We start from the raw sequence: 19287 nt of genomic DNA on the forward strand, positions 1-19287 counted from the left end.
ACGCAAGCGGATATAAATTGCCGACCTAGTCTACACATACTCTGTAATTAATAGAACATCCCATACAGAGAGCGATTTTCTAGTCCAAACACTTATAATTGCCGCATCTACGGGACACTCTTCAAATATTACACGAGAACTCGATGCTTATACCTAATCCCGAGGTAATTTGTGCAATTGTTATATAAGATGGTACGTGTACGTATACACACGTGTATCTACTCTTATTCCGTATGAACAATATGCGACAAAGATAACGTCGATGTGGTTCAGTTCTTAGATTCTGCAGTTCCAGACTTTTCCCGCCTAACATAAACATTTTCCGCATGCTCCCAGATCAACCATAAGTGGCGTTTAAACGACAAAAAAATACCTCTCATAAACAAAGTTAGCCTAGATACATGTATGTACGTACTTTACCATAATTCAAGCATACAATACCATACAGAGCAATACTAGAGTGAACTCTGGTAAGGTGCTGATCAATGAGTACGATCATTAGGGATGGACACGATCTGCTACGTTTTTACCTTACCCGTCCATGCCTATTGCATCCCAAACAGTTTGACTTACTGGAACCAGCATTAACTGCTAGCACGGTATTTATTCAGAATATATCATGAATCTTAAGTCCAGTACACCATTAGAGATCATAGTACCAAACTTTTATTAGGGACGAAAATTGTTGGGCGTACGTACGCGTAGCAATAGTTTTTCTTGCGTGCCAACATTTATGGAATTTAAAAATTCACCATCCTTTTAACTTGCGCACTTGGGAGACAAATTGTCAGGAATGAGTAATAGAGGCGCCTTCCATACCAAGTTCTCACCGATATTGAGGATCATCCCAGTGCTCTCAGCATTTCCGCGGAAGAGTTGCGTAAATGGAACTTATTTTTCGTAATGAAAATTCGATTATGGGGGTTGACGAGTTATGCTGTCCGATTGAATCGGGAATCCTGTATTTACCCGTGAATGGTTATTCCAAACCGGACCACTCACGCAGGTCTGATCTGCCAAGCCTTCGCGGCCAACGTCAACTACATAGATAATTGAGATTCTTTTCCCACACGTGGGTTGTTCCCTTGAGGCGCCGCACCAAAAGTTCCAAAACACCTGGGAACGAAACTGTAGGTCACATACTTGCCAGATTTTTTTTTGTCCAGCTGTTTCTTCCTCATCCGGAAATATGGGAGTGCTACGAAGCAACGGCCCTAAAACTTCGTGAATTTGATAGATATTTGGTGAGATAAAGTCGTTGCGACTCTTCCGTATCAGGAAGAATAGGTTCGCTGGACACAGAAAAAAGTCCGGCAAGTACACAGGATACCATTCCGTATCCGCTAGCGCTTTCTTATGACCCCACCTTGCCAGCTATGGCCATATGGTGGCATCACAACATCACTCGAATAATTCCATCATCTCCCATACATTCCAAGGGGAACAATCCAGACTTCTCGTTTGAATGGCAAAATAGATGCTTTCTACCAATATCCGGAGCTAGCACCTACAGACGACCTGTCAAAGTTTCCTACTTCACCGATAAGCATACGTTCACCGATATGTATAATTTCACCGGTACTAGTAAGTAACTACAAATGGGGATTCGAAGAGAATTCAACGGGGAGGAATTTTTTTTTCGTAGAGTAAAAGGATTGATTGCTAAGTTTTGGACAATTGTAGAGATTGCGATCCGACCTTATCTGAATCCTGGCAAAATATACGTTGGAGACCGGATTTCTTGGGATCTAAACCGATGGATATGACTGATCATTCTAAGTTTTCTGATATTATTGTCCTAGTTGTGCCTCAGGCGACGAGACTAGGATATACCGCTCTGAGAAACTTGAACGATGTTGCAACACTGTTTCTCGCTGAGGACCTTCACCAACCATGATTGAAGCTCCTGACTCTTAGCGCAACCTCGACCCAAATTTCTTTATCGAGAAACATGCTAATGCCAATTATGCACCGGATAACTACGAGGATTCGGTTGAGATACAAAATAATAGCCTTATTATATATGACCATACCAATCCTTTTGGGTTCAACAAGCATTATTTCTCCAACCTGGAAAAGAAGAGTATTAAAGAATGCCTGGGTGAGAAGCCCTGCCGCAGATATGTAACCCTTTTAAAATCTTATAGAAATATCTCGCTTGATATCTCGTGGGAATCTCTAAAGCATCACAAAAGACCGCTAATTCAATAATATCGTTTGACCATTTGATATATGAGTAGGGAGCAGTTTAGGTCCGCTGTTTCGGTGGGAGAGAAGATGAGATTTCTTCAAAAGAAGATTCTCATAGCTAGACGGGTAAATCTATCTTCGCTGGGGCATTTATTGAGTGAAGTGATTATTTAAAGGATATTCGTGGTTTTTTATTTGACCCTGTAAGAATGATGTCTAAAAGGAAGAATTTTTTAATAATTAGATCTGAAATATTCGAAATATCCCCTTGTCGGGACAATGAACAAGCTCGTATGAGCCTTAGGGGCATTGAAGAATAAAGGATAGGACCCTTAGTGCCCTGATGCCGTTAGTATTAATCTGTTTTCTTATTGGAGCTTGAGGGTTCTACGTTGTTTTAATTTAGTGGAAGAGGTGCTGAGTGCATATCAAAGAACATCTCCGAAAACACGAGGGAAGAAACAACCGTGACCCGAGGTGCATATATATCCCGATATTTGAGTACATCACGAAAGATGTGTAAACTTGGCATATTGGTTATAGGTACTTAGTAGTAGTAACTGTGATGGTTTTTATTGTTAGGGTATTTATGCTTCCAGGTCACATAGTAAGACGCAAGACACAGAAAAGCAACATTACTGCATTGGTGACCATGGCACGGTAACGCATAATAAATACAGAGGAGGGAGTTTACAGAACATGGCCACTGTTGAAGGACAGGTACAAGTACGGACCGTATTGTCGGGTTGCGGGAGTCCCTGTGATTTGACGTTGCAACAATGTAACAAAGTAATCCATATTGGAATAGTAGGTTTTGATACAAGTATAACTCCACAAACAACATCGAAAAGGATAATTTTATAATCAGAGAGCCGAAGTCTGACAGAACCTACATATCCTCTGGGTATGAACCCCGAAAACCCACTTCGGGAGCACATAAGAAGTTAGATGTGCAACGTATGCGCTAATGTACTTGAGTACAAATAGGTAAGTTGTTTTAGGCAATTTTTGCTGGCTGTTAACAAAATCACGGGATTTTTTGTAGTCCAGAAACATCCAGGAAATAGACACAAGATGTAGGCCATAGAATTTTTCAAGGCGCTTGACTACGAATCAAGAGATTCCAGGTTCGACCCCTGGTGTGATCACACAAGTAATAAGGTATTGTCTCAAGACCATGTCCGTTACAATTATTGCCGGTGAGTGAGGGGCAGCTATTGGTCCAAGGGACGTATAACTCTGCTTCTTTTTTTGTGATTTTGGTGTTCCGGAAGCGGTTGCGCAGGCAGTACTCAAGTTCGGGGTGGTGTAGTAGTTACTCTAGCCTCTGATATGTGTATTAAACACATATTTAATACCCCTACCCGGATTATTTGGTAAACGGTATACTATATCGGAAGTTTGATCCATCTCCGTATTGTTTGATCATACCCGCTATGTTGAGAATTATTTTAAACATAAAAAACAACCGAGGAAATCATGATGGTATATTCTGCAAGTGTGGCTGGTGGACCCGGTGTGGCAGACCTGCAAAATCTATTTAAATAGCTTCTATTGCGTTACGCATGTTTCTGACCCATATAATTTAGTGGTACAAGTGACTTCCTCTACATCAATCTCACTCCTGCTTGCTTCCCTTTCTTTGCGGCGGCCTGTACAGCACTCGCCGAATTGGTGTTAAGACTTGATGTGGCCTCTCTCTTTTTCTCGTCTTCTATCTTTTTAAGCCTTTTTTCAGTTTTTGCCTTTCCGGAGCCCTTTCCGTGGAACTGATGAGAGAGGTGTTTAAATGCCTATTGGATACGAGGAATTTTATTAGTTACGAGAGCACGCCAGAAAATAAAAGGGAATTGAAAATAACAAACCTCTTTTGGTGTCATATCTCTGCCAAATTCATCTTTATATTGTAGATTGACGTCTGGTCTATACTCTTTGAACCTTGTCTGCAAGTCCCTTGCCTCCTGAAGGTCTCTTTGCTTGTTCTCCCATCGAGCATGCTCTTCCCTTTCTCTCGCGGACATGCGATCGAACTTCCCGCTCTGCCTATCACGTAGTCTTTGCGACTTTGCCTTTTCTTCTGCCTCAACCTCTCGGAGTCGCTTCTGAACATTGAAGTTCTGACGATCGCGAAGTAGTTGAACTTTATTCTCTGCTTCTTCGTCTCGCTTAAGAAGACCACGCTGGTTAAGCATGGCGAGTGTGGCACCGACACCTCTGGACATAGTCATTTCCTCTTCAAGACCTGTGCTAGAGAATTCCGGGGCTCCGTCCGGAGGTCCGGGAGTGATGTTGTTAGATTTATGGCCGGCTTTACCGTCAACGTCGTCAACACTGTCAACTTCCATGTCCTCGATGTCACCATTAAGAGGTTCCACCCAATCATCGGCCATAGATGTGATCCTAGAAGCTTCAACTTTGATATTTTTGCGTTCTGGGATGACAGCCGCTCTTAAATTCGCCACGAACTCAGTTGTTTCATCAATGATGAGCCCGGGTTCTTCCTCATCATCTACCATTGCGTTCTCTGCTTCATCCAAGACCTCTTCTGCCACTGCTGCTGCATCTTCAAGCAATTTACGAGCAAAAGCGTCGGGCTTTAGTATTTTACGTTTCTTTAGAGCAGCTCGACGCTGGGTCGCAAGAGAATCCTGAAGGTCCTCGTCATCAACAAATGATGTCTCTTTATAGGTTCGTTTTGGCTTGGGTGCACTCGCAGGGGCTGAATCAACCTCCATAGAGTTGGTATCGGGCGCCTCTTGTGTATTCTCAGGGGGTGGTGCAAGACTGTCATCGTCTTCGGTCTTCTTCCGAGTCGACTTTGATTTCTTTTTCTTAGATTTTCGGATATTTGTGTTCATGGCGTAATCAGAGACGACTTCGGGTTCTGCGATTGTAGACTTTCTATCAGTCGTGCACCAGTAATCGCGGGAATCTCAAAAATAAGACCGGGGATACTGACTTGGAAGATCTAAAGTAATTTTGATAGGTTTTGCCTTGAGTTTCTCGATCACTTCTTCCCGATGAGCATTGATGTCTGCAGAATTGCCAGAACCATCGAGTACAAACCTCTTTTTCTTTTTCCCATCAATTTCTTCATCATATTGTGCCAAAACACTTCTTTCTCCATTTTCGTCATCGTCATAGGCGTTGTAAACTGGCTTCTTTTTCTTCAGTTCCATTCTCTCGTTGAGCCTTTCCCTCTCGGCCAGTTCGGTGGATACAAGTTCGTCGCCGTCCTCTGATCAAAAAATTAGTATTTAGTACTAGTGAATATATTTTCAGCAGAAAATAAGATCAACGTACCTTCGTTTTCTTCTATGGTGGTATCTTTGAGCGTCAAGATTGTGCCTTCTTCGCCTTCATGTAACTCATCCAGATCATGGCCAACTCTAACACCTGCCAATTGATCTGCAGTATACTCTTTATGCTCTCTGAGAGCTCTTTCTTCCTCCTCTTCCTTATCCTTGGCCATCCTTTCTGCCAACTTCTTCTGTCGCCTCTTCATTTTTTTAACCCACGTCGTTGTATCTTCCTCGTTTTCCTCTTCTTCCCCTAACCCTTTGCCCTCAAGCTGCGCGAACCTTTTTGCAACATCACGCGCTTTCTTAATGCCATCAAGTTTAGCTTTCCGTGTAGCCTCTTTTTGGATTTCAGTTTCGTGCTGCTTCCAGTTGTCGACAGCCCGTCGTTCATGACCTTCAACCGAGTTGTCATAGGTTTTCTCGCCTATAGCGCCACCAGAGGGTTTAGACTCGGTGTCAACCTTTAAGGGTTTGAGACCGAGAGATATTCGGAGCTTGTTGGTTTCTTCGAGAGATAGGGATTCCTCCATGGTTAGCTGCTGGTTGACAGATGTAAGGTGATGATGTCCGAGCTTCACACAGCTTTACCGTTGTTGCATTGAGCCGGGTAAGGAGAAGGTAGCTTTCTTGGCAAAACTAACTACAGCTATCGTGATCGTTGGTCCCTGTTTTCCGAAAGTATATTATAAGTTAGGAAGTACATGTAGTTAGCGTTAATTTAGACCGGAAAGACAGGCAGTACCAACAGACAGACTGTGCAAATTGGTTCCGTATTACCTCATGAACCACGTATATAGCCAAGTAATGATTTGTTAAAGTACGCAACATATTTGTGACCAATCGTTTAAGCTTTCCAACCAGAGAACTATTAATTTAACTTGAATTGATATTTTTTTTTTGATATCTCTATCGTAATCCTAACCCATGTAGAATAATTACACATATACAACGTGATAAAGGAAAAGTGCTTGTAAAACGTAAGTACTAACCCCAAAATATATCTCAGTAAAAAAAGATTTCCTAACAATAAACCCCTTAAAAACTATACAGCTGAAAATTGACAGTAGAATGAAAGAAAGAAGAAGTGACCCTTTCCCCTCCGCTTAAAGTACAGAGAAACACCGAGTAATAGAAAAGAAAATAGGCATCGCCTTTATGTGGAAAGCAACCATACACGCACATCCATGTCCAAGAATACCCTTTGCCGCATCATAGCTCACTTTGTAGAAATATTCCATCCCAGCTCCAAGAACTAGAAACTAAGGGCATCCCAAACCCCCCAGGAGACATAAGACAGAATAATAAAAAGGGATAGAAAATTCGGGACGCAAACCGCTAAAAATCATTTACCCAAATCATCTTACTTTCTGGGCTTCTTCCCATATACAGGCTCCTTTTGGTCATGCTCTCCTAAGTATAGTACTCTTGATACCTCCACAGGTTCCCTCGAAATTTGGAGAGGAGGGGCATTAGGAGCTGGAACCCAGTTTCCATGGATTGTCAACGGAGGCTAAGGAAATATTAGCATTTTATTGATAAAGCATAAATAATCCTGATTACTTACCAGTGCCTTTAGAACACCACGCTCTGGAAACTTCTTGGTATTTTCTTTTGGTGGAGCCTCCCCTTCTTCATCATCACAAATATAGACTAATTCCGGGTCCCATCGGACCTTCGAATTATCGTTATTCACCCATTCCTCCTCTTCTCCGGGATGAAGCATGCAGCCAGTTTCCTGCATTAGTCCCCAGCGCCTTTCCTTTGATTCCTGGGCTGCTTTCCGGGTGGCAGCATCAAGGGCCGCTTCACTGGGGCGAGGGAAGGGTTTTTGAATAGTTTTGAATTTAATACCCACTGAGAACAACCCGTTCTGAGTTGTGTGGCGGTTGCACATCGCTAGGATTAGATCAGGCATCGAGACGCTACTCGAAACAGGGATGTTAGATTTAGTGACCCGCCTCCCAGTTTCAAGGCCGTCAGCAGCCTTCCTCTTGATTCGTGGAATTCCGGAACTTGGGGGTGGTATGCTTGAAAAGGCAGGTAGAGGAACTTGGGATCGACGAGTTTTTCTCTCTGGGGGCTATATTGGGTTAGTTAGATATGGTTAAGATTAATGAGAAAGACGGAGTCTCACCACTGATGGACGAACAGGAGGATGATGAAGAGCACTCCCTTTTGTGATAGGTGGGATTTCACCCACTTCTGTAACGGGTGGGTTCTCATCCACCTTTGAGACTGGTGAGATTTCACTCCCTTCTTCGATGTGCGGGATCCCATCCCCAGTAGATGCCTTTGTAGCTTCAGCACGCGCAGCCCTATAAGCCCGATATGCTCTCTGAATCTTATAGACTGCGACGCGTTCCTTCCTCACGCGCCTGATGTGCTCCTCCCAGTTGGTCTGGACCTCGTCTGGTCGAGAGTTTTTGAGGTAATACTGACGGTCTGGTAAAGTGCTATCCGACATCCTCCGAGGCTTCTTGCTGGTCTTTTTCGACACCGGTTCATCAGGATGGAAGGTTAGACGACGACGACCGTCCTTTCCTTTGCTCTTCTTGAGAGCTTGAAAATCCTCCTGCGGTTCCTCCAAGAACCGCTTACGGCCCTTGGCTATCTTCTCCTCCCTCTCTCTCTCTACCTGCTCCTTCTTGATTTCTTCCTTCTCTTCTTCCACTCCTCGCATAAACGACATCTCAAATTGAGTGTCCTCTCCAATCTCCTCGCCTTTCTCTTCGTCAGGCAATAGGTTGATGCCCTCGTACTCTTGATCGGAACCAATATCAACACCACGGGCATATGACTGCTCAAATGTATCATCCACATCTATTGGTGTTTTCTTGGTCTCTTCATCAGGTAGTAGGTTGATACCCTCGTACGATTGATCGGAACCCATATCTAGGCCACGAATATAGGACTGCTCGAAAGTATTATCCATATCTACCGGTGTCTTCTGAGCCTCTTCGTCAGGCAATAGATTGACACCCTCGTATGATTTATCAGAGCCAATATCAAGACCACGGATATATGATTGCTCGAAGGTGTCGTCGCCTAGTGCAGTTTGGACCTCTTCCACTTCCTCTTGGCCACGAGCGTATGACTTTTCAAATTCGGTTTCATCGCCCGGTTGATCAGCTGTTCTAGGCGATGGACTTGGAGAGAAATTAGTAGCTTTGGACTCTTGGGCTCGCCAAAAGTTTGGAGGCGATGAGGCACGAAATTCCTGAAGGCGTCCCCCGGTGCTCTCGGGATCCAAGTGGAATTTCATCCCTTTACCATCTTCCTCGTCTTCACCCCAGTCCGTGTCTTCTTCTTCTTTCCGGGCCGACTGGTTATTAATCATGATCGGAGAAAAAACTTCAGTGTCGCTTTCCTCCTCCTCTTCCTCCTCTTCCTCCTCATCTCCCTCTACTTTGCTACAGTCTGGTTTAGGAGGAAAGATGCTTGCAGTAGGCTCATAAGAAAACTCTTGAAGTTTAAGTGGGGATTCATCTAAGGGAGAGGACGGGATATCTTCGTCAAAATCATTGTCAGACGCAGTGAATGTAAGGTCACACTCGGCAATGTCGCCCTTTACTTCGGGTACCAAAGGCGTAGACTCCTCTATTGCACGTTAGACACACGTAGTAGCTAGAAAGAATAGAATTACACAGAGAGCATACCTCGCCCAACGGTATTCTTAGCCTTATCAAACAATTTAAACAACTTACTTTCATCCAGGTTAGATGATCTGCTGTCGTCAACCTCTTTTTTGTCTTCCTCGGGGACTATGCGATATTAGCTAATACAAAATGTCTCGCAAAAGGGTAACTTACGAATGTTAGGTGAAACAGCCGCAGGCTTCTCCACAAATGTCTCCTCCTGGTCAACAATCTCTTTATGAATAGATTCCGTAGAGACTTCTTCTTCATCGAGCTTATCAACAAGATCTTCAACATCGTGGAATGATTCCCGATCAGCAAATGTATCATCACCAACATTATCATCGTCATCTTCATCATTTTCCGAGGTGAAAGACAAGTTCCAACTTGGTGATGAACTCAGTGCTGAGGTCTTCGTATCTTTCAAAAAATCTGCACTTCTATTAACATCAAATAAAATAAAAACAATCTTAAGTAAACTTACCAAGCTTAGTCTTCTTAATAGGACTGCTTATTGAGGAACTAGACGCGACTGGGCTCTTCAAAAGAGGAATTCCACTCTCCAATCTCCTCGCAGCTGGGCTAGGGAGGTCTTCGGCAAAGCTTAAACGACCAGCCGGGGAAGATCGAATAAAAGAGTCCGCTGTGAAAGTTTTAGTGGTTGGTAACTAATGTGAGCGGGTTGGATTTACCTTTTATAGGTGTCGGGTTTTTGATGGGGCTTGAATTCATATGCCCTTTATTTTCCATTTCCAAATTGACCTTCGCATTGCTCAGAACAACATCGCCTACCAGCGACTCCTTGGTTGGTGTTTGTTTGACTGGACTTCTTCCATCACCAGAAACTGCATCCGGCGTTGGGGGCGGCATCATAACTGGGCTGCTTTGAACGTCGACATTGAGCACTCGTGTAGGGGTGCTGGCGACCTTCCTGATATCTCTCGAGTCTAAGAAGGGACAGCAACGATATTAGTACACTCCTAAACGGCGAAAAATTGTATTTTTACCTTCCAAATTCTTGAATGGGGTTCCACTCTGAGAAAGACGACTCGGCGTATGTTTATTAGGTGTTGCCCACTTTTTGATTGGCGAAGGGCCTCTAGGCGTGCTGACTGATCCTGGAGAGGCAAGAATAGGTTCTTGACTAGCATTACGAAGTGGTGAAGAGTGCAGCTGTGGATGAGATACACTAAAAGTGACCGGCGATGAAGGTACTGAACTCTTGATGGGGTCTAAATTGGGATCCGGTGAAGTGAATCTAGTCGGGGAAAGAATAATTGGCTTAGACATTGGTAAAGCGAATTCTTCATCCTCATCATGCGCGCTAACAACCTCCTCGGAGGGTTTCCCAGGGATTTCCTCGTGAACCGTTTCATTCTGAACATCTTCGCTCATTCGAGTAACTGCTTCACTTGAGCTCTGCCTAAGTGATGTTCCTTCAGATACGACATCAATTGGTTCAGTTTCCTGGATGGCCTTCGGCTTCTTGCCAATAATCTCTGGCTCTGCATCCTTGCCGTGATCGGACAAGATTTCATCCTTTTGGGCAGATTCAGTCACAACGATTTCCGGTTTAGCCGCAGCACTTCTTCCCCTTCTAACTGTTGTGACTTTCTTAGCAATGCCGCTCTTTCTCGGACCAAGGACGATAGCGGGATCAATAATCCTCGAGCTTGACGGAGCACTTTTATGATCAATTTCTGCTTCTGGCTCAGCGTCAACATTAACATCACCATCAGCGTCAATTTCAGGTTGAAGTTGGCTTTTTGCTTTTTTGGTTGCCGCTGCACGCTCTTTCTTTTTAGTAGCTGCGGACTTCTTCTTAGGCTTGGGAACTTTGGTTTTGTTGGTATTGGTGGCTTGAGAATCAGCTCCAACTATATTTTCGATTGCATCTTCCGCCTGATTCTTGGGGTCCTCGTTCCTAGCCGCAAAGATGTGACTTTCGGCTTTTTTGGTCTTTTCTTCAGATGAGGGGTTCTCGTTCATGAGAGCAACGCTGGAGCTCTCGTCCCCGGCGTTCTTCACTGAGATAGAGTCCGCACTCCCGCGTGTGATATCAGAACTCTTAATTCCGACCTCACTGTCTTCCTTCGCCTCTTGTTCAACTGCTTTAATATCAATCTGTTCTTTGGGGATTGCCTCTGATCCGTCCTGAGTACTTCTAAAAGAATCGATAAAAACTCCAGAATCTTGAGCTTTGGGTACTTTATTTGTTCCCTCCCCATGAAAATCGTCTACTTCGGTGGCTTGCGAGGACCCCAATACCTCCGATGCTGGTTCTGGAACTGTCTCTTCGTCATTGGCTTCCTTGGAAGATTCCATAATAACTTGAGGATTTGCCATCGGGATATCCTCCACAATTCGATCTGTTTGGTCATGCTGAGCGGCCTCGTCTTGATTTTCGACTCCTTCGATCTTTTTACCTCTTGTGGACTTCCTGGTAACTATCGCCTTCTTGGCGGCGGCCTTCATGGCAGCGGTTGCCTTCTTAGAGGGCTTGGCTGTTTTAGTCGAGTGCTTGGGTTCTTCTTTGGCAACTTCGTGATCTGTTACTGGATCGTTGCCGATTGTGGGTTCCTCCTCAACAGTGGGGATTGGTTCTTTAACGGCGGTAGCAATTTCCTCGACTTCGAAGTTCTCAGAGGCCTCAGGCTCCTCGATCTCGGGCTCTCCGGCTTCGGCTTCGGCTTCGGCCTCCTCGGCTTCGAGCTCCTCGTGTACTTTCTTCGCCTTGCCCCTCCCTTTTTTGGAAACTGAAGCTTTCCTTTTTTTCCCTTTCGCTGTGGCTTTTTCTAGCACATCCTCTCCTTGGCCACCAACAATCACCTCCGTCTGTTCCTCTGCCTTACTTTCTCTCTTTTTAGCCCAATGAGGCGTAGCGCTTGAAGAGGCGGCAGCACTTTCGACGGCAGAAGCCTCGAAAATCTCCGAAGTGACTTTCTTTCCACGTTTCGGCTTTTCTACGGTAGGTGCCATAGTAATGCTATTATCTTCTGTAGGGGCTTCTGATGCTCCGCGGTTTCCTCTTGTAGACCGCCTTAATGTGGGGGCAGGTGTCGCAGGAGCAATAATAGCCTCGACAATAACGACCTCCTCTTCCACTGGCGCAGTAACTGTAGTCTTCCCCTTCGCAGCACGGCCTCGTGTCGCTTTAGCTTTTACGAGCGGGACGGTTGGGCCAACATCGCTAACAGGCGCAGCTTGAGGTTCGGGGACCGCAGGTGTGGTGTCAGCTTTTTCAATTCCATTCTTCCCTGCTTTGTTCTCCTCCTCAGCCTCATGTTCATCTCCAGCCTTGGCCTCTACTACTTTCTCCACCTCTGGCTCAACATTTGTTCCTTTCCTGGTGCGCGTAGATCTCCGTACATCCTTTTCCTCGATCTCTTTTTCAATGGTCTCTTTCGCAGTAACTTTCGCTTTCTTGGCAACACGTGTAGCGGGAACTTTTGGTGCTATTTCTATTTTGTTGCCCGCCGTCTCCGCCTTCGACCTCGTAGATCGGCGCGCTGGCGCCATCTCTCTCGTTTGTTCTCTTTTGCCTTACGGCAGGGTGATGTGTTTTCTCGATGGGGATAACTCGAGAAATGAAGTTTGTAAAAATTGACTCCTGAAGGGAATTAGAAGCAATCAAGCAAGTATTGGGGGTTCGAGGTGAAAAAAAGCTAAATCGCTAAATCGCAACTCGAACAGAAGATGTGTATGTGGATGGGGGGGATGAGTGGGGAAGAAAGGTGTTTGGGTGTGGGTGCCGATGATGGGGTGTCGCGCTTTGTGTTGCGCGTGGAAAGGGTGCCAAGCTAAACAGTCCTGAGCACGTGATTTGGCGCGGTTTACTCAAGAGAACACACTTTTCCTAGCTCGGATTGTGGCCTCTCACGCGTAAAGATGTTTCTTCGACGCGTTTAAAGCACTTCCAGAAGATTCTCCTATGGGGCTTGAAACCAAAGCAACAATTTTCGATTGATTGTGGTATCCCCCAGAACCCTAGCCCTGTGAATTGATCAGGATACACAACCAATCCTACAGCTTGCTGACTATGAGAGTTGTTTGCGGTTCAATGGTATAGTTCATGAATCTCGGTACGAATACATAAGCACTCATTAGCTACATGTAGTTGTGGTGATGTCCATTGATTGCATATATGTAACACTTGATAATACCTATCTGTGATCCATGAGACGCGGACATCGGGAAGAGCGTATACGCGTAGCGAATTTGAAAAGGGCTACATGTATCTACATGTATTCCTATAATTGCTTGCGTTGGAACTAATAAAATGATTGAATCATATCAAACGTCACATTTCCACAGGGCTAGTACATTTTGTGAGTGAGTATAAGATGTACTTGTATGTACATATAAACAAGAGACCCCGATCACACGTGCACTTGGGATAAGCTAAGCTGTAGTAGTACTAGAGTATCCCATTATACCAACCAACTCCCGACGCCTTCATTCACGCAGACCCAAAAGGAATTGTGTTGAGTTCTGGCCTCAGAACCTATAGCTAGCTACATGCATCTAGAAAGACATTATGGTCGTCAATACCATACTAAAATATCAGTAGTACATATAGCGCGCACTACTACTATATGTAGTTAGATGATGTAGTGAATGGAAGAATCTATTGAGCATTCCGGTATATGCGTATGTATATGCCAGTTGATTCACCCTCCTCTGTGGTCTATGGTCGACTAAGCAGTCAAGCCCTCTATACATGTAGTTTACTTTTACCTCTAGATCTCTATAGCCATTTCCGTACCAATATGGCAAGGAGAGATCTCGAGACATGATCGATGATACGATCCCACTTGACGTATTATATACGTAATTAACCTATATATTATCAGGCATGGTGCTAAGTACTGCATATACTAACGTAGACTTTGTATTACAAAACATTATCTTGCCTGCATTCTCTAACGCGTAGGGAATTACTATCAGCTAGACTCGCACCCAATAATTATGTAGTTTTAACAGTTATTATAATTCCTAAGCAACCCGAGTGATAATTCATGACCCACAAACTTGACGATTGATGAAACTCATGTGCATATATATCAATTCATGAATTGATTATTCGCACATGACTACACTCTGCATTATGATTAGTCGAATATCCGAAATTCTAATTATATATACGCCACTGCAAGACGCCTCATCGATTGCATGCAATAACACGTACCCGCACCTATTCAGTGACTCGACATCTGATATTGCTGAGGCTGAAACTTAGGAACCTTCACGGAAGCTTCCAAAATTCTGCACGCGGACACGCACGGAATCACATCACAGTTGATGCAAGCTGTTGGCCGCATCACTATCACATCATGCGGAGTAAACCAGTGCACCATAACCAGGATTGAATAACCAGATTGTTTGCGGAACAAGGCGTACCACTGATCTCAGGGCACTCGAAATTTTATACAAATGCGCAAGATGGGGTGTTAATATGATCGTGAGGAATAAGCCGGGGAAAGTATATGGCCGTTTCAAAGACCGGGACCGTGTGATGTTTCATCAAATATTTATGAGGACCCATCATACAAGCTTAAGTGATTGAATTCAAGAGTTTGGATACTTCGCTCTCTGTTCAGTAAGCGGAGCTACTCTCCTTTAAAGAAAAAGAAAGAAAACTTCTAATGGAGGCTGAAACATCTACAGAGATTGAGACACGGCACCCGCAGTAATAATACGCTTTATATACTCCGATGAAGAAGTAATTAATGCCAAGAAAAACATGCTAATATTTTTAATAAATCGAATCGACCCTGTTGCAGTCCCAAAATGCATAATCACAATCTCGCTCGAACTACGAGATACAGAATATGCGCTCCTCCCTCAATTTAGAGTAAAGTAAAACACATTCCTTAGAGGGTTAGGTTTGTACCGGTCAATGCAATGGTGAAGTCAAGTCTTTTAGAAGTTAATTGGGAAATTCAAAGACAAACATTCCATGAGGTGGGGATTGCCTGGATCTCATCTTAGAAAGCCGGCCTAGGAGGTGATGGGAATCACGGGCCCTTCCCACGTCCGATTCTTGGGTTTTTTGTGTAATGTTAGGAAAAACAATGCATATGCATTCTAGACAGACAAAAATAACCATTGGTTGTTTTTGATTGCGTGATTTTTATTTGTGATGATTCAGATCTGTATTGATGAGAAGAGCTTTCGAAGATCGGATTGCGTCGTACTTTTAGGGAGTGGTGGACCGACTACTCTCATGGAACCATCCAACGCAAACTTTTTAGTATAGGCACCTACTCGAGACCTATCTTAAATACCACTCAATTCCTTCAGCCGTTTCCATTCCTTTATCATAAATACGAGGAAGCTGCATGTAATCAGAGCCTTTAAGTTCCGTAAAAACAGGCCGCATTTTCCGCTCGAACCGGTAAATCGGGCCTATGAGATATATCGTAAGATACATATAATAAGACGTTCCCCCCAGTATTTACACCGTTTTACTGAACTTGAGCGTCGTAAGAATGACATTAATGGGAGATTCGATGCGAGTAAAACCGCCGCCAACTTGGGATACTAACCAGGGTAACCCCGGAAAACCATGGCCCTTCACTCAAACTAACCTCGTCTCCATAATCTTCCTGAAGATATAGGATGAAAATCACCAACGGGCCGAGTATATCCAGCTTCATCGTCAGGGAATCCGAACTTAACATTCCCTCCGACCTTTCTAGTGGGGAATCTCTGTCACGATAGCTATGAAGCTACCAACATCGGCCTGCTCTGCGAGTTTCACCAAGAGTGAAGTCCTAATACCGAGGTAAATATCAGGTTGGAAAAAAACGCCTAGTTGATGAGTCTTCATGGGGAATTTTCCATCTGCGTCATTGCGCTCTGGTATAACTTGCTTGCATGTGAATCTCTGGACCTTCTTCATGGTGGTTCGGTACGATTATTATCCCGGCAGATCATAAGATCTTGTAGTCAAAGCTCCGTCCAACAGAATAGTATATATACATGTGCCGACTTGAGCAGGTACATACATACATCTAGATGTAGGCAATGCAGTCGGAAGTCCGAACTGATAATAACTCGGCCAATTTCCGAGTAACGAGGATGGAAGCTGTGGAGCTTCGCACCGATGGTCAGATCTTATCAGATCGTGATTTTCCGCGTATATTTCGATTTGGTGGGGTGCATACGTCGGAAAATAAAAGGAAGAAATCACCGAAGTCCATGTAGATAGTCTAAAGATCATACGCAGGTAGAGTGCGAGATCAAGGGGTAGAACTCATAGGGGAGGGTAACAAGCGAGGCTAGACCCTCCCTTAATCTTAATCCCATCGTGGGGAGATTTCACTAAGAAAGTCCATCGATCCCTGTTCCCAGGACTACATGTACTGTTATAGTTAGATGCCAGTTTTCTGTCTTCGATCAGGTAGGTCGGAAGGTGGCCATGTCAATCAAGCGATTTTAACAGCTGCTTGCCCAGAAGCTTTGGCCGAGTGAGGAACGATGATGGGACCACGGCTGCAGTGGTACAGAAAGGTTGCGAATTCCCAAATGGTAAACATATCCGATTAAAGTTTGTCCCGCGCTAATTTTTCTACCCATCAAACTGATAACTACAATGGCAATGCGCATGTAGGTACATACATGTACATGTTACATGTACCCGTATGTGGAATAGGTATTACATTGTACATACACTGTTGTTGTGATGGAATAACAAACGAGTTTCTATTGGACCTCCCGGGTGTTCGTGATTCGGGAAGCAACTTCTCCATTGGCTTTTCTCCTCCGCTCTCTATAGAGTATAAGTCTGTCAACGTTCAAATGCATAGCAGCTTATCGATCACTAACCGAAAAGTTGAAACATAACTGTCATGCCTGCCAGTTCCCCACGCGCATGGGTCAGCTTCATCCATTCCGTATCAATTGGCAGCTGAGTGCTGTACCGTGCGGAACCAACCACCAAGATCCTGGATACATCAAGAGGTGAATCGTGGGTTATCACACAGGAGCTCGGGATTGCAAAACCTATCAGGCTCTTCTGTCTTATCAAAGGCAAGCTGGATACCCATAACGTGAACATCCCCGGTACCTGCGTGGGGTGCATGCGCAGCAAACTACTCGATCTCAATATTTCCCCGCAAAAACAAAATATGGGAATTCTTTCTGGAACTTAAGAAGTACTTCACAACACAAACACATCATGGGGAGGTTCAGAGAACCACATCACGAAAGTGAGGTCATGTCATATGCTGTAATGTTCTCGGGCACCCCCGTCTGGACGGACCTCCGAGGGGTGGGTGATTTGGTAACGATAACTGTCTAATAAGACCATGTTTCAATCACAGATTCGGTTTGGTCTCAAGTATTTGGATTTCGGTATGTCATGCCATGCCATGTCATGATCCAGCCCCTATATTATCTTGCTCTATTACACTCTGTCACGGATATTAACTAAAGAGGACACAAGGACGTAAGAGCTAAATATGTGTTTATCAACACCGCTGATGCTATCTACAGCTATAGTACTTTGCTTGGGTATTGATTCATCTCGGCATATATCTGCACGACGTTTTCGAGTGAGTAGTCATGACTACCCAGCTCTCGGGGCCCAAGATCGGGGAATACTGTTCACAAAGCTTCCAGAAATTCCAAATATGCAGTGCCACTGTCGTCATAAGCTTACAAACAATGAGTTTGCAATGCATAAATATATCACGCTCATTTTTCTTCATCTCCGGGCATGGACTCTTGCTGTCATCAATAAGCCAGTTAAAACTGGAACATCACCCCCTAACGGACGTGTCACGGCATTTCCATCGGATATAACAATTTATGTCTTTCCTACAGACCAAAACTACATGTAGCCACCGAGGTCTTCGGAATCAAGATGCAGATAGTTCGCGAGTGTGAGTTGGTTGTTGTTGTGTAGTTCCTCAGCAACGAGGGCACCTATCACAGACACCACGTTTATCAACGCCAGTTACATATATGCACGAGGGAGGGACTGATGTACTCAAGTATCCAGACTTTGGGTAATAATCGAAAACCAGATGTTTATGTTCTACCCTCTACTGTCGGTAGCATCACGAGAATGATGTCACGGCGTGAGGCTCAGTCTAACCGCATACCATCTTGGCAGGTCCCCTTTTGATGTGACGGGAATGCAGCAGCGCAGCGGCACATGATAAACAGTGCAGTAAGGTGTTACCACAACAAGGATAAATGTTAATAATAGAGTAGACCACCAGGTGTGATTTTTCAATGGAATCTACTCTACCACCTAAGCTTTCGAAGCTTTGGCTTGCATGGGGGTAATAAGGGCGCTTTGATATCGGTAATCTGTGAGATTTGTGTGGGTAGGGTAGGTGGGTTAGAAGCCGAGAAACATCTCGCATCCAGCCAGTGCACCCTTCTACGCATCTCTCAACTACTCGTGTATGTATATGTATTTACAATGTGTATTAAGTACAGCAGCGTTTAACTGTGAATGGGGTATTATCATAACAGATGATTGGATGGTTCGTTTCTCGGGATATTTCTTTCTCCATCTGCCTGCGGGTATCACAAGTATGTCCGCAATGCTATTAATACACCGAAGGCCGCCCGATCCTCGGAGTTTCCTCAATAAAAAAAAAGTTAAGCTTGCTCTAGCCTTTGGCTATAGAAAAGAAAAGGAAACAAAAACCAAAAAAAACGCTCACCGTAGGGTAGGCATTCCGGAGTTCGTGCAACTGGTGTCGCTTTTGTGCCCTTTCGCCGAGCCGCACGACCCCTGAGGGTGTGAATGCAATCCGTGCCTTGTTGATACCGGGGTTGGCAGCCTTTTTCTCCAGGTTAGCGGGGGGGGTACGAGTCTGTCGCTGAAAAGCCTTGGGTTTTCTAAACTCTGAAGAGGGTAGTAGACTGTGGGGTGCGTTACTTTCAACAAGTAACGAAAGCGTTTATAGATTTCTTAATAAGTGTTACACTTGGCTAGGGCGAACCTCCAGGGAATTATTTCGGGACTGGGTTTCGTGGAACCGCGATGATGCTATGAACTGCGAAGAAAAAAGGAGAACGAGTCTGGACTTTGTAAATGACGGAAGGGCAATAATATCAATTGCTCAATTCCACGTTCTCGATGATGTCGTTCGTAATTTGGTGAACGAAAACTAAAAAAAAAAAAAACGAACGAAAAT

General features: G+C 44.4%; 4 protein-coding genes across 4 annotated transcripts; all 4 read right to left on the bottom strand.

Annotated features, from left to right (window-relative positions):
• Nucleotides 1-3797: 3797 nt before the first annotated feature.
• LAJ45_06558 (uncharacterized protein) lies at nt 3798-5048 on the bottom strand (the record flags this gene model as incomplete). Its single annotated transcript, XM_046116121.1, has 2 exons — nt 3798-3983; nt 4056-5048. The coding sequence occupies 2 exons, from the start codon at nt 5046-5048 to the stop codon at nt 3798-3800; spliced, it is 1179 nt and encodes a 392-aa protein (XP_045970782.1).
• A 7-nt stretch (nt 5049-5055) lies between these two features.
• Nucleotides 5056-6022, bottom strand: LAJ45_06559 (uncharacterized protein; the record flags this gene model as incomplete). The annotated part of the gene is made up of 4 exons (XM_046116122.1): nt 5056-5074; nt 5150-5200; nt 5257-5428; nt 5494-6022. The coding sequence occupies 4 exons, from the start codon at nt 6020-6022 to the stop codon at nt 5056-5058; spliced, it is 771 nt and encodes a 256-aa protein (XP_045970783.1).
• Nucleotides 6023-6852: 830 nt separating this feature from the next.
• LAJ45_06560 (uncharacterized protein) lies at nt 6853-12646 on the bottom strand (the record flags this gene model as incomplete). Its single annotated transcript, XM_046116123.1, has 9 exons — nt 6853-7002; nt 7057-7572; nt 7627-9089; nt 9149-9253; nt 9302-9559; nt 9612-9770; nt 9820-10074; nt 10135-11496; nt 11554-12646. 9 exons carry the CDS (start codon nt 12644-12646, stop codon nt 6853-6855), a joined length of 5361 nt encoding a protein of 1786 aa, XP_045970784.1.
• Nucleotides 12647-15406: 2760 nt separating this feature from the next.
• LAJ45_06561 (uncharacterized protein) lies at nt 15407-15786 on the bottom strand (the record flags this gene model as incomplete). Its single annotated transcript, XM_046116124.1, has 2 exons — nt 15407-15535; nt 15676-15786. 2 exons carry the CDS (start codon nt 15784-15786, stop codon nt 15407-15409), a joined length of 240 nt encoding a protein of 79 aa, XP_045970785.1.
• Between the last annotated feature and the right edge of the window lie 3501 nt (nt 15787-19287).

Source organism: Morchella importuna (genome assembly GCF_003444635.1).
Source record: "Morchella importuna strain M04M26 chromosome Unknown Morimp01GS019, whole genome shotgun sequence".
Lineage (NCBI taxonomy): Eukaryota > Fungi > Ascomycota > Pezizomycetes > Pezizales > Morchellaceae > Morchella > Morchella importuna.